This window comes from Salvelinus sp. IW2-2015, linkage group LG23, assembly GCF_002910315.2.
Source record: "Salvelinus sp. IW2-2015 linkage group LG23, ASM291031v2, whole genome shotgun sequence".
NCBI classification, from domain to species: Eukaryota; Metazoa; Chordata; class Actinopteri; order Salmoniformes; family Salmonidae; genus Salvelinus; species Salvelinus sp. IW2-2015.
The window spans coordinates 9,380,053-9,395,966 of NC_036863.1; the positions used below are offsets into that span (position 1 = coordinate 9,380,053).

At 41.1% G+C, this 15,914-nt stretch overlaps 1 protein-coding gene across 3 annotated transcripts in view; it reads left to right on the top strand.

Annotated features, from left to right (window-relative positions):
• The window catches only part of gtf2ird1 (GTF2I repeat domain containing 1), a 43,998-nt gene that overhangs the window by 17,752 nt on the left and 10,332 nt on the right, over positions 1 to 15,914 (top strand). For 2 of the 3 annotated variants that reach the window (XM_023967998.1, XM_023967996.2), the window contains 12 exons: positions 165 to 248; positions 635 to 818; positions 1,625 to 1,650; positions 2,102 to 2,228; positions 2,553 to 2,596; positions 3,013 to 3,093; positions 3,707 to 3,832; positions 5,959 to 6,006; positions 9,755 to 9,832; positions 10,119 to 10,302; positions 10,898 to 10,959; positions 15,079 to 15,144. In XM_023967998.1, the coding sequence (XP_023823766.1) occupies positions 165 to 248; positions 635 to 818; positions 1,625 to 1,650; positions 2,102 to 2,228; positions 2,553 to 2,596; positions 3,013 to 3,093; positions 3,707 to 3,832; positions 5,959 to 6,006; positions 9,755 to 9,832; positions 10,119 to 10,302; positions 10,898 to 10,959; positions 15,079 to 15,144 (1,110 nt within the window). The remainder of the gene's footprint in view (positions 1 to 164; positions 249 to 634; positions 819 to 1,624; positions 1,651 to 2,101; positions 2,229 to 2,552; positions 2,597 to 3,012; positions 3,094 to 3,706; positions 3,833 to 5,958; positions 6,007 to 9,754; positions 9,833 to 10,118; positions 10,303 to 10,897; positions 10,960 to 15,078; positions 15,145 to 15,914) is intronic. The other variant, XM_023967997.1, reaches the window with a different exon arrangement.

Below are 15,914 nucleotides of genomic sequence, written 5' to 3' on the forward strand. Positions count from 1 at the left end.
CAACCAACCCTGATGCCCACCACCTAAGCCCTATTTTGATCCAGAAAAAAAAACTGTTAGTATACATGTGGAAAGTAGACATACAAATGGAAGAACTTTCTTTTTTTCCCTCCCATTTTTCCCCCCATTTGTATGTTTACGTTATTCTGTTTTGCGCTCAACAGAAAAATGGGACTCGTTCATTCGAGAGACTGAGGACATAAACACACTGAGAGAATGTGTGCAGATCCTGTTCAACAGTCGCTATGGTGAGATGGTCAACCACTCTTTCTCAGCATGGTTTCCTATTGTAGGGCATTAGCTGATTAAAAACGTTTAGGGTTTTAAAACTTTCCTGTTTCCCAGACCCATATTAAGGTTAGTCCTCGTCCAAAAAGCACGTCCAATGGAGATTCTCTGGGAAAATGTCCCTTATACAATTGGTCATTTTCTCAACACTTTTTTTCATGTAATTTCTTTACTATAGAATGATTGTCTTTAGTCTGTTTTCAGCTGTCATGACTGCTTATTAATCTATCCACACCCACCCATCCATCCATTAATTGATCCATTCATTACATACTTATTAAGACAGTATTGTAGGGTCTCATGATTGATGTCCGTCAATGATTTCTGACAACCCCTGTATTTTCAGCGGAGGCCCTGGGCCTGGACCACATGGTTCCAGTACCGTACCGGAAGATAGCCTGTGACCCAGAGGCCGTGGAGATCATCGGCATCCCAGACAACATCCCCTTCAAGAGGCCCTGCACCTACGGAGTGCCCAAACTCAAACGCATCCTGGAGGAGCGCCATGGGGTCCGCTTTGTAGTCAAAAGGTAAAGACGATCTGAGATCCATCTGAGATTATACTGGGAAAGTCTCTCATTCTTTCCTCCAGAAATAAGAGATTACACTGTAGTGTATAGGGGACCCATATCAGGGCTGCATAACGCATCATACCAGGGTTTCGTGATAAGGCACTACATGAAAAAAACGGCGTGAAACAGGGAAGAACTACTACTACTGCAGCTGTCTAGTAAGAAACATGCCCTAATGAAAATAACCCTGTTTGAGGAGAACCACTGATTTATGAACTACAAGAGCTAGCACAGCATCTGTCATTTATCTAAAATGTCCTATTTGGAAAATTGAATCAACGAAGGGAGAAGTGTCAACCCAGGCCATCTGTTGGTTAAATTCCCTGCACTCCAATAGACAATGCCCCACTTACTGGTAACCACCGCATGAACCACACAGTATGGTGCCCCCTGCTCTCTGGCATATTGAGCCAATGTCTCGCTGTTGTTGAACCCATGTGATGAAATACATTTAGATCGGGGCGACAGGTTTAGTTTGGGTCAACACCGCCATCAGCGCATGGCTCATGCATAAGGCGACATGGTCATTAATGTTAATATAATTCCAGCAGATTGAAGATTCGATTTTTATTGTTGTTTATTCAAGATGGCCCAGACATGAACCCTGCAGACCGTGTAGAGATGTCTGTTTGATCTTGTTCCCCTGTTGACATGCCCACTGTTGTTCACCAACAGTTTACTACAGGGGCCGTTTCTACTTGACTGTGACCAATGTCAATAATCACATTGATTAACAATAACGACCATCTCTGTTCTCATTCCAGAATGTTTGACGAAAGGATTTTCACAGGTAAGACTTCAGCAATTCGGCACGGGGGGGTGTGGTATATGGCCAATATACCACAGCTAAGGGCTGTTCTTTCGCACAACGCATTGCGGAGTGCCTGGATACAGCCGTTAGCCGTGGTATATTGGCCATATACCACAAACCCCATAGGTGCGTTATTATAAACTGGTTACCAACATAATTAGAACAGTAAAAAGTCATTTTTGGTCATACCTGTGGTATACGGTCTGATATACCACGGCTCTCAGCCAATAAGCATTCAGGGCTCGAACCACCCAGATTATAATGAGTATTTTCATCTTGCATTGTTGATATCTATCCAAAGAAGCCATTAGTATGCCATTTAGCAATGCCATGTCCTTGTTTTTCTTTTGATATTGTGTATGTTTAGTTGTAATAGCTTGCTGTGCATCATGGATTGATCTGATTGATTCTGTTATGTTGTGTCACAAAGCTGCTGGTAAGGTGGCCAAGGAAGAGGGCAAGCATGACATAGGCTCCACCTCCGAGGACGGTTTCCCTGACAACCTCCGGGTCCCGTTGGCTGCACTGGAGCTGGTCACCCATCCTCACAGCAGCAGGTATGTATGCAACGGCTAGGCCTCAGTCAGTAATGTAGAGGGTGTAGTGACACAAGATGTTATTTGAAATCATCAGAGAAATCTGTTCCGCACCTGTCTTACCCAATCTGCATCCAGAGATATAAAAGACAATTAGATCAGAAGACAATACAAACAATCCATTTTGATATTTTGATAGATCCTTTCAGTAAATGCTGCGTGTCCATCACTTGTAATGGAAGGCCATAGCCTGATGTACCACAATAACCACAATTTATCTATGCCAGTTCATTTCAATGTCATAATTCGAAGTTGTGCATTCAAAGGATTTGTTTTTCTTTTTAGATCTACAAGCTCTTGTGTGAGTCCATTGGCTGACTTTGAAGCAGGTAAGTGACAAGGCAATGCTATGGCCTACTATAGTAATACTGTAATGCGAACCCAAGACGTGAACTCTGAGGTTGGCACTCCTTTTTATGGTAGTCTAACATCAAGAAATACGTTCCACGTTCCATATCCACTCTGTAACCCCTTGGGAATTGCAAATTAAAAACTTAGACCGTCTGAAACTGAACAGATCTTCCTCTCAGAATGTGTGACATTGGATTTTATAGATGCATTTCAAATGGCACTTTCTGGGAGGAAGATCTGGTTATGTCCCAAATGACACCCTATTCCCTATATAGTACACTACCTTTGACTAGAGCGCAATGGGCCCTGATCAAAAGTAGTGCACTGTAGCGAATAGGGTTCCATATGGGATGCCGCCTTGCCATATTAACTGTTTTTACTCTTACTCTTTTAGGGCCTTCGGGAGATTGTATTCCCTTGAAAAAGATTAAAACGGAGCCCCCAGATGGGGAAATCATCCAGGTGACTGTACCAGGTAAGTGGTGCACCTCTGTCATTATATTACATTTGAAATGGCTTTAGCTGTTAAACCAGATCAAATATGGGGAGTCGTGAATCTTGGAAATATTTAAACGTGTTTTGAGAGGCAGTAGATGCGACATGCTAGCAGGAATCCAACACCTCTTGATTTGACTGTGTGGGCTAGGACGTGTGTGCATTTATGCATGCACCTGCTGTGATCCTGACACATGTTATTTCCTCTTTACAATGACCTCTAATAGTTCCCCTTGCATTGTGAGGCTGTTCCCCTCTCCCCTTACCTGCTAATTACCTGAGGTCTACTCTGTAGCCTGCCTGACCCTATATTCTCACCACTCCTCGAATTTGTCTCTACAGTTGCTTTCTCTTACCCTGCCCCTGTGCCCAGTACTCTAGCATTTTACCATAACCCAGTCTTAAACATGTTTGGCCCAGTCTTAAACAATGACAGCAGTGGAGTTGGCAAGAGCACAAATAGATCTGGGACCAGGCTGGTACTTTCTCTCCTCCTTCACGTGACTCTGTCTTGATACCTAGTAGCCTAACAACGTGCTGTCTGTCCCTAAGATACTCAGTACCGTAACAATGTGTTGTTTCTCCTCCCCCAGATGCCAGTGTTTCAGTGGAGGAGCCGAATGAGTCTCATGCTGACCCGGCTGCAGCAGCAGCAGCAGTGGTGGTGGTGGCCACCCCAGCCCAGGTTGCTTCTTGCCACTACCTGGAGACCCACGCAGGTAACTGCAGCCCCGCCTTCCGTCCCAGTCCCCTCCACCTCACGGTTGCATCAGGACTGCCCAGGCCCGGCGCCACCCTGGGTCCACCACTGCCAACAAGCTCTCTCCCCCTGTTAGGGAGCTAGGTTACCAGTACACGTATGAAACCACTTTTCACAGATACTCCCATCTCCCTGTCTCCTTGCCCCCCTTTCACACTTCGTACTCCACCCAGAGTCACTAGTACCCTGTACCACCCCTTACGCCCCACCTCCCACCCACAGAGTCTCTGCCAAACCTGTAGCACACTAAGTAAGTAATAGGCTGCCTGCTCTGGACACTTTCCATCAGTTTGATTTATAATTTTTAATCCTATTTTTGATGGTATATATTAATTGGCTTTCATCATTGGATGTGTCATTTTTGTGTCATTAGAATCTGATGGATTGTGCATATTTGAGCTGGTCTCCATAAGCAATACCTCAGATTAAACACAGATTTCACAGTCAAGCCTGTTTTCCCACAAAACATACTTAAAGAAAGATTGGTCACCATCGAATCTGTTTACTGGGATTGGAACATATGACACCATTTTGCAAGACATCCAGAGCAGTTTCAGTTTTCTAGTCTAAAGGTTATTTGTAAGAACACTGCAATAGCAACCCTCAATGTATTTATTTTTTTAAATTGGAGCATTTACCAAACCTGGGTTTATTTTGTCCAGTTTGTGAGTATGTTTTAAATCTGGACTCTCTGTCTCAGGTTTGGTTGAATAGTATATTCACCATACACAACTTCTCGTCTCAACCCCAGCCCTTGCAGCCCAACCCTGTATAGAATTAGCCTGTTTCTCATGCTCCCTATCTCTACCAGTCCTGTGATTTGTCTAGAGTCCCTTTAAGACACCTGAACACCCAGTTTAGTAGTCTAAGATAATTTTGTCCCTTACCGTAGTCACCCTTCCCCAAGTCCTTATTGTAGTTTAGTAGCACGAGGTAACTAAGAACACTTGAGTACACTACATGCGATAATAATAATATATGCCTTTTATCCGAAGCAACTTAGTCATGCATGCATACATTTTACATATGGGTGGTCCCGGGAATCGAACCCACTACCCTGGCGTTACAAGCACCATGCTCTACCACCAACTAAGCTACAAAGGACCACTCTCTTTCTTAACCTCAATTATAAGTTGTGCTATAGCTGTAGCGATATACTAGCCCGAGTGCCAGTCTGTTTGTGCTATCATGTCAACTCCTTGTCACTCATTGTCAAAAACAAACAGATCTGGGACCAGGCTAGATTTAAAACCCAGTTATTCAATATTTGAAGATTTGTAGAGAAGAGGAAAGAAAAAGAATGGTACTCAAGTGTCCACATTAACCTCTAGTCTAGATCCTTAGACATTTTGTTTGTTTTATTTTGGTTGCTTTCATGTTTTGTTAAAGTTTTCTTTTTCATCATTGATCATGAAGGAAGAAGTCGTGGGCGGGTAAGTGCAGAAAATAGACACTAGATTTCAGTGTTTATTTAAATATCATGCTATTTTTTCTGCAGTATTTTGAAAGATATGTAAGTTATCTTTCAGCTATTATCAATGGAGAGACACAATGAATGTGAACAATTGTCATGTAGACAGAGATACAGATAACATCCTATCACCATGGCACATGTGAAGTCATACTTTGGCTGTTGGTATTACTCTTTTTTTTTTACTCAAATAAGCTACCATATGACCTCAGAGACATGAACAGCTTGGAAATAGTGGTCATTCAGAAAAACTGAAATGTTCGGAACTTTGAAATTCACTTAAAGCCATTGAGAAAATATTGATTGCGTATTTACATGTGTTTTCTAATATTTAGCCAGATACTGTAGATATATTTTAGCACATAAGCAACATTTACATTTGTCTGTAGCCTAAAGAAGTGTGCTGTTTTTGCATTTAATACATGTCCTCCCGGTTTGATATTGCCGGTTTGGTTGATCGGTCAGTCCGTAATTCTTTGAGGTTCTACTGTAGTTTGGGCTTTGTCTCATTCAAAACAGTATTTCTTGGCTCGCCTGAACCGAAATTAGTTATGTGAAACCTTTGAAACTTGTCAACCCTACTCACCTCTTTGCCCTCTTCCTTTAAACTGAAGCACTGTCACCTAAACCAGCTTTGCAAGGCCTCAGAAGATCATCTGAAGGTACAGTAGGATTGACAACCTCTCCCTAAGACCTATCTGTTGGATTCACTGTAGGCTTACAATAGACACAGCCTAACCTCCATTTCAAATTATTGATTTTTAAAAGGTGTGATGTGATTGTTACATAAATTCTTGATTAATATAATTTATATACTGAACAAAGATATAAACACAACATGTAAAGTGTTGGTCCCGTGTTTCATGAGCTGAAATTAGAGGTTGACCGATTAATCGGAATGGCCGATTTAATTAGGGTCGATTTCAAGTTTTCATAACAATCGTTAATTTTTTGGACACCGATTGTGGCCGATTACATTACACTCCACGAGGAGACTGCATGGCAGGTTGACTACCTGTTACGCGAGTGCAGCAAGAAGCATAGGTAAGTTGCTAGCTAGCATTCAACTTATCTTATAAAAAACAATGAATCTTAACATAATCACTAGTTAACTACACATGGTTGATGATATTACTAGTTTATCTAGCTTGTCCTGCGTTTCATATAATCGATGCGGTGCCTGTTAATTTCTCATCGAATCACAGCCTACTTCGCCAAACGGGTGATGATTTAACAAGCGCATTCGCGAAAAAAGCACTGTCGTTGCACCAATGTGTACCTAACCATAAACATCAATGCCTTTCTTTAAAATCATTACACAAGTATATATTTTTCAACCTGTATATTTAGTTAATATTGCCTGCTAACATGAATTTCTTTTAACTAGGGAAATTGTGTCACTTCCCTTGCGTTCCGTGCAAGCAGTGTCAGGGTATATGCAGTAGTTTGGGCCGCCTGGCTCGTTGCGAACTGTGTGAAGACCATTTCTTACTAACAAAGACCATAATTAATTTGCCAGAAACATACATAATTATGACATAACATTGAAGGTTGTGCAAAGTAACAGCAATATTTAGACTTAGGGATGCCACCCGTTAGATAAAATACGGAACGATTCCGTATTTCACTGAAAGAATAAACGTTTTGTTTTCGAAATGATAGTTTCCGGATTTGACCATATTAATGACCTAAGGCTCGTATTTCTGTGTGTTATTATGTTATAATTAAGTCTATAATTTGATATTTGATAGAGCAGTCTGACTGAGCGGTGGTAGGCAGCAGCAGGCTCGTAACCATTCATTCAAACAGCACTTTTGTGCATTTACCAGCAGCTCTTTGCTGTGCTTCAAGCATTGAGCTGTTTATGACTTCAAGCCTATCAACTCCCGAGATTAGGCTGGTGTAACCGATGTGAAATGGCTAGCTAGTTAGCGGGCTGCGTGCTAATAGCGTTTCGATCGGTGACGTCACTCGCTCTGAGACCTTGTGGTAGTTGTTCCCCTTGCTCTGCTCTGCTTTTGTGGAGCGATGGGTAACGATGCTTCGAGTGTGGCTGTTGTCGATGTGTCCCTGGTTCGAGCCCAGATAGGGGCGAGGAGAGGGACGGAAGCTATACTGTTACACTGGCAATACTAAAGTGCCTATAAGAACATCCAATAGTCAAAGGTATATGAAATTCAAATGGTATAGAGAGAAATAATCCTATAATTCCTATAATAACTACAACCTAAAACCTCTTACCTGGGAATATTGAAGACTCATGTTAAAAGGAACCACCAGCTTTCATATGTTCTGAGCAAGGAACTTAAACGTTAGCTTTTTTACCTGGCACATATTGCACTTTTACTTTCTTCTCCAACACTTTGTTTTTGCATTATTTAAACCAAATTGAACATGTTTCATTATTTATTTGATTTTATTGATGTATTATATTAAGGTAAAATAAGTGTTCATTCAGTATTGTTGTAATTGTCATTATTACAAATATATATATATATATATAAAAATCTGCCGATTAATCGGAATCGGCTTTTTTGGTCCTCCAATAATCGGTATCGGTATCGGCGTTGAAAAATCATAATCGGTCGACCTCTAGCTGAAATAAAAGATCCCAGAAATGTTCCATGCACACCAAAAGCTTATTTCTCTAAAATGTTGTGCACAAATTTGTTTACATCCCTGTTAGTGAGCATTTGTCCTTTGTAAAGATAATTCATCTACCTGACAGGTGTGGCATTACAAGAAGCTGATTAAACAGCATAATCCAAAACAGCAACACAATGCCACAGATATCTCAAGTTTTGAAGGAGCGTGCAATTGGCATGCTGACTGAAGGAATGTCCACCAGAGCTTTTGCCAGAGAATTTAATGTTAATTTCTCTACCATAAGCCACCTCCAACCTTGTTTTAGAGAATTTGGCAGTACATCCAACCGGCCTCACAACCGCAGACCAAGTGTAACCACGCCAAACCAGGATCTCCACATCCGGCTTCTTCACCTGCAGGATCATCTGAGTCCAGCCACTCGGACAGCTGATGAAACTGGGTTTGCAATACGGAAGAATTTCTGCACAAACTGTCAGAAACCGTCTCAGGGAAGCTCATATGCTAGCTTGTCATACTCACCAGGGTCTTACCCAACTTAATTGGGCAAATGCTCACATTCGATGGCACTGGCACACTGGTAAAGTATGCTCTTCACACTGAATCCTGGTTTCAAAGATACCGGGCAGATGGCAGACAGCGTGTATGGTGTTGTGTGGGCGAGTTGTTTGCTGATGTCAACATTGTGAACAGAGTGCCCCATGGTGGCAGTTGGGTTATGGTATGGGCAGACATAAGCTACGGACAACGAACACAATTGCATTTTGTCAATGGCAATTTGAATGCACAGATATACCGTGACGAGATCCTGAGGCCTATTGTTCCACTGCCATCACCTCATGTTTCATCATGATAATGCACGGCCCCATGTCGCCAGTATCTGTACACAATTCCTGAAAGCAGAAAATGTCCCAGTTCTTCCATGGCCTGCATACTCACCAGACATGTCATCCATTTTTTATTTTTTTTATCCCATTTTCTCCCTAATTTTCGTGGTATCCAATCGCTAGTAATTACTATCTTGTCTCATCGCTACAACTCCCGTACGGGCTCGGGAGAGACGAAGGTCGAAAGCCATGCGTCCTCCGAAGCACAACCCAACCAAGCCGCACTGCTTCTTAACACAGCGCGCCTCCAACCCGGAAGCCAGCAGCACCAATGTGTCGGAGGAAACACCGTGTACCTGGCCCCCTTGGTTAGCGCGCACTGCGCCCGGCCCGCCACAGGAGTCGCTGGAGCGCGATGAGACAAGGATATCCCTACCGGCCAAACCCTCCCTAACCCAGACGACGCTATGCCAATTGTGCGTCGCCCCACGGACCTCCCGGTCGCGGCCGGCTGCGACAGAGCCTGGGCGCGAACCCAGAGACTCTGGTGGCGCAGCAAGCAGACCACTGCGCCACCCGGGAGGCCCTAGACATGTCATCCATTGAGCATGTTTGGGATGCTTTGTACCGACGTGTATGATAGCGTGTTCCACAGGCCACAATCAACAGCCTGAACAACTCTATGTGAAGGAAATGTGTCACGCTGCATGAGGATAATGGTGGTCACACCAAATACTGACTGTTTTTTTGATCCACGCTCCTACTTAAAAAAAAGGTATCTGACCAACAGATATTCTCAGTCATGTGTTTATATTTTTGTTCAGTGTAAATGCCTCATTAGCTTAGTTAAACTGTTTTCACTTTCAGGACCCATTGTTGATTCAGACTGTTTCAGACACATTCACTAATCGTGTTCTTTCTTTCAGCTCTGAATAAAACCCACTTAAACATTTCTCTTCATTTTCATTTTTCCTGACAGGAAATATCGCTGAGGACATAGGTGAAATGATCCTCCAGCTTCGGAGGCAAGTGGAAAGCATATTCAGCACTAAGTACGGTAAGTTATCCAATGCACTTACTTGCACGCTCAATGTTCAGACTGGCCAAGCAAGAGAAACTGACTCGAGCACTAAATCATAAATTACACAGACTTAATCAACCGTTGCTACACATCCACGTTATTTTCTAGCCTTTTTAAGGTGTCACAGAGAAAGCAATGTTTCTCCTAAAAATCTATTTGACTATCCGGGGAATAGTTAAGTACTGAGCAGCATAGTCTTTTGCATGGAATAATTCACCTGTATTCCTCTCTCCATTTTCCATCCCACCCTTTCTTTCTGTAGCCGAGGCGCTTGGACTACTTGAACCTGCGAAGGTGCCCTACTCCAAGTTTCAGATGTACCCAGAGGAGCTGTGTGTCACAGGGCTACCGGAGGGTGTGGCTTTCCGCAGACCCAACTGTTTCGGAGCGGCCAAGCTGCGCAAGATCCTGGCCGTTGGCAGTCAGATTCAGTTTGTCATCAAAAGGTCAGAGATCATACATTGTCACATAGGGGAAAGAACCTCCGCAAGTCAATCAAGGAGTGCATCCCAATAATCTCTCCTTTCTCCGGAAGCTTGCACTTGTCCACGTCCCTTCATTGATTTGAAGGGAATGGACTGGTATATGGAAACCCTTAAGCCAATGCCTACACCAATCCAATGCTTTTAAATTTGTGGGGAGTAGTGAACGAGTGTACACTTCAGGAGGAATCATTGTGACGCGCACATGGTCTTGGTCACGTTCCAGGCTGACTACATTCCAGGCTGACTACATTCCAGGCTGACTACATTGCTGACATTGTATTACATCAACCAAAGGTTGCGTCATCAACTACGCAGTCGGCATCAGACTGCTATATAATATGATGTGGTTAACTGATATGTTCAACACCTGTCCAGGCGTTGTGAGATATGGAAGGCATCTAAAGTGTAGTCAGCCTGGAACATGGCCCTAGTCTGTGAATTGTTGTTGTATGAAGAGGATATAGGTGAAACGTTGTATATGTTGGTGCAGGAATAAAGGACAACAGGTTACTCTTTATGATGTTCTAACCATGTTTTGTTGTGGTTTCCTATCCAGGCCAGAACTTTTAACGGATCAAGTCAAGCTAGAGACGCCTCCTTTCCCGGCCTGTGATTCAGGTGAGTACATCTTCATTCTAAATGCCAGCTGATTTAATAAGTATATCACATTTACCTTTAAAAATAGTAAGTTTACAAACGAAATTAGTTAAATGTCAGTTCATTCCTGAATTGACTGAGTGTAAATGAGCCAAGCCCTCCTATTTGATTTGATTTGATAAGGATATATTTTAGTCCTAATTTGGACTAATCTTCCAAGAGTCCTTAAACGTTAAAATACAATTTATAATACGAATACATTTTCACATGTAACACACTGTTACAAACAAACATAATACACTGACATATTGACCCGATTAATACTCTAACAGTCTGAAATTATAGATTGATTCCTTCATCTACCATAGTCCTGCACAACCTTTCAATTTATTATATTTAAATGGTTCTAAAGTATTGTTTGAATTTATATATCGAAAGGTTTCTGGTTTGCTCAGATAAAAAATTATACAATTTCTTTATTGCTCTGAATCGCAATGTTATTTAGCCTATTTCTCTCTTCTGTCTGTATAACACATAGATGGTGGACAATCTATTCTTAGTATTTACTGAATGTCTGTCTCTTACCAACGGAATACTGTTGTGAATGGAGTTTGGCTGTTTTAAATGATGTACATTGTGAAATAAAATAAGCATGTTTTTTCAATGATCTTATTGATAGATGACCAACCAAGAGCATTGTGCATGACTACAACAGAAGAACCATATCTCCAACTTAAAACAATCATTGCTGCTTTGTTCTGTGCGATCTGCAGCCTCCTAATTTGACTTGCTGTTGCATTTCCTCAGACCACAGAACAGTAGTTGACCTGACTTTCAATTAATGCTTGGGTTGTTTGCTTAAGAATCTTTCCCGGTAAATATTTAGCTATCCTTCTGATCATGCATGCATGCATATTTTTTTTACATAGATGAGTTATGTAAGACGACGATGGTAAACAGTTGTCTAGCTGCACCCCTAGTAGTTTGGTTTCTGACACTTCCTCAATTTTTACTCCCCCCATACTTAATTCTATCCCATGCTGTGTTGGCCTTTTTCTGGTGGAACAGACCAACATAACCTTGGTTTTCAAAACAAGTTTGTTCTGGCAAACCCAGTCCCTGATATTTCCCAGATCTACTTGTAAAGCTTGCTGTACCTGTTGAACCAATTGTCTTGCTGTATAAATTGTAGCATCAAATATAGTAGCTTGAGTTTCAGATAAGGCATAAGGAAGTAAAGAAGGGGCCCAAGGCAGCTGCCCTGCGTTATTCCACAGTTTAAAGCATGAGTGGAAGAAAACGACCCATTGATATAGGTGGACTGTTTCCTGTCAGTTAGATATGACTGTACCCAATTCAATGCTGCATCCTTCAACCCATAATGCAATAATTTTGTCTAAATTATTTCATGAGCCACTAAATCAAATGCTGCACAAAAATCTAAAAATAGTAAATCGACAAACCTGCCATTATCCATAGCATTGAGCCACTGGTCAGTCATGTCAACCAATGCAATGGTAGTGGAATGGTTTTTGCGATAAGCATGCTGATTGGCTGTGATCAGATCATTCTTTTCCATATACTCCCATATTTGTCTACTCAAAATACCCTCCAATATCTTACTGAGGGAAGGGAGTAGACTGATTGGTTGACTATTGGCAGGAATGGGTTCTTTGCTGTCTTTTCGGGATTGGACACAGTTTAGCATGCTTCTATACATTTGGAAATGTCCCCTTTTCCAGTGACCAATTAAATATGTAGCATGGTAAGAAAAGTATGTGAACGCTTTGGAAATACCTGGATTTCTGCATAAATTGGTCATGAAATTTGATCTGAACTTCATCTATGTCACAACAATAGACAAACACAGTCTGCTTAAACTAATAACACACAAACAATGATACGTTTTCATGTCTTTATTGAACACACTGTGTAAACATTCACAGTGCAGGGTGGGAAAAGTATGTGAACACTTGGATTTAATAACTGGTTGACCCTACTTTGGCAGCAATAACCTCAACCAAACGTTTTCTGTAGTTGCGGACCAGACCTGCACAACGGTCAGGAAGAATTTTGGACCATTCCTTTTTACAAAACTGTTTCAGTTCAGCAATATTCTTGGGATGTCTGGTGTGAATGGTTTGAGGACAGGACTCTGACTGGGCCACTCCAGTAGGAAAAATGTATTGTGTTGAAGCCATTCTGTTGTTGATTTATTTCTGTGTTTTGTGTCGTTGTCCTGTTGCATCACCCAATTTCTGTTGAGCTTAAATTAGCGGACAGATAGCCTTACATTCTCCTACAAAATGTCTTCATAAACATGGGAATTCATTTTTCCGTCAACGATAGCAAGCTGTCCAGGCCTTGAGGCATCAAAGCAGCCCCAAACCATGATGCCCCCTCCACCATACTTTACAGTTGGGATGAGATATTGATGTTGGTGTGCTGTACCTTTTTTCTCCACACATAGTGTTGTGTGTTCCTTGCAAACAACTCAACTGTAGTTTCATCTGTCAACAGAATATTTTCCCAGTAGCGCTGTGGAACATCCAGGTGCACTTTTGCAAACTTCAGATGTGCAGCAATGTTTTTTTGGACAGCAGTGGCTTCATCTGTGGTGTCCTCCCATGAACACCATTTCTTGTTTAGTGTTTTACGTATCGTAGACTTGTCAACAGAGATGTTAGCATGTTCCAGAGATTTCTCTAAGTCTTTAGCTGACACTCTAGGATTCTTCTTAACATCCTTGAGCGTTCTGTGCTGTGCTCTTGCAGTCATCTTTGCAGGACTGCCACTCCATTTATAGACAATTTGTCTTACCGCGGACTTATGAACATCAAGGCTTTTAGAGATACTTTTGTAACCCTTTCCAGATTTATGCAAGTCAACAATTCTTAATCTTAGGTCTTCTGAGATCTCTTTTGTTCAAGGCATGGTTCACATCAGGTAATGGTTCTTGTGAATAGCAAACTCAAATTTTGTGAGTGTTTTTTATAGGGCAAGGCAGCTCTACCCAACATCTCCAATCTCGTCTCATTGATTGGACTCCAGGTTAGCTGACTGACTCCAATTAGCATTTGGAGAAGTCATTAGCCTAGGGGTTCACATACTTTTTCCAACCTACACTGTGAATGTTTAAATGGTGTATTCAATATCAACAAGAAAAATACAATAATTTGTGTGTTATTAGTTTAAGCACACTATTTTTGTTTATTGTTGTGACTGAGATGAAGATCAGATCAAATTTGATAACCAATTTAAGCATATATCCAGGTAATTACAAAGGGTTCACATACTTTTTCTTGCCACTGTATTTCAGTGGAGCTGCAATCTGGGGAGCAGCATAGCGAAGTAAAACATGTATTTACCATTGGGTAATGGCTTCAATAGGTTTAACAACTCCTTTACTTACAGCATTTGTAGATTAAAATTGCATTTCTTTTGCTCAAAACATGATCATCAATCTATTGGACAATAGCTTGTTTGGAAGAATGGGTGTTTACATTATCGCTCAGTAAATACATTTCTAAAGAAAAATCTGCAAAATGATTGGCAATATCAGCTGGTTTTGTTATTGTTCTCCAATCAATCTCCACACTAGATGGGTATGATGAGATAGATGTACCAAGTAAGCCCTTAACTGTATTCTATCCCTTTTTTAAATCATTTTTACAATCAATATAACCATTTTTGTAAAATAAAGTGTTTTTCTTACGATTTTAATTTAGCTGCCTAATTACATAGTGTTCTATAATTCTGTTAATCAATTTCTAGTTTAGATTTGGCTGCTAAGACTTTTGCCATATTTCTTTGAGAAAATGCCAGTTCACCCAGTTCATCATCAATCCATGGAGATGGACGAGCCCCAACAGTACTCTTTCTTACTGGTGTATGATGGTCCATTACCTCAGTGAGCAAATCTTCAAGCAACCCTTAGCCTACAAATGTTGAGCGCATAGAATTACAATTTACTCAGTAATTAAATATTATTAACGCTGTAATTAATTAGAATTAACTGGTAATTCCATGGTTGAACCAGTGGTTAGGATCCATATTTTTCAATGTGGCTTTTAGATAGGTCTGGTGAACTGGATGTATTCACTGCAAGTTTAGACAACTCTGCTGATATTTTTTCCACAGACCTCGACTCCAAAGATGCTTTGACAGAAGATGCAGGAGCCGATTCGAAGAGACCAGGGTTCTCAGGTAATAGGGAGACCAAATACTTGAGCCAATATCAGTAGATTACTTTGCCCTCCTATACTTTGAGCAATACATAGTCGAGTACTTATTGAGTCCTGGTTAGGATTTGTTTTTCCCTTTGCTTGTTCACTTAAAGAGAAGAGAAGTGCTATTTATATGCTGCAATTCAGCTTCAAGCTATCTATAGAAGATACAGAAATGTTTATGGGGGATGTGTTGCTGTATATATTCAGAGCCATATGCCTGTAATGTTTAGAAAATATCTTATGTCAGGTGTTATTGAAGTGTTGTGGTTGCAGGTTTCCTTGGCACATCTAAAGCCTTTTCTTTTGTGGTGTTGCTGTAGGCCACCAAGTGCTAACAGTCAGTATCTAAATAATATGTGTCAAATGCTTAATAGCGTATGTGATGTAAACTGGGAGGTCTACTTTCTTGGGGACCTGAATATTGACTGGTTTTCAGAAGTAGGGATGACCAGGGATGTTCTCTTGATAAGTGTGCGAATTAGACCATTTTCTGTCCTATTAAGCATTCAAAATGTAACAAGTACTTTTGGGTGTCAGGGAAAATGTATAGAGTAAAAAGTACTTCATTTTCTTTAGGAATGTAGTGAAGTAAAAGTAAAAGTTGTCAAAAATATAAATTGTAAAGTACAAATACCTGAAATAACTACTTAAGTAGAACGTTCAAGTAGTTTTACTTAAGTACTTTATACCACTGCTAAAGCTGTATCTGTACCCATTGGATAGAGTGATCACAATATTGTGGCTATA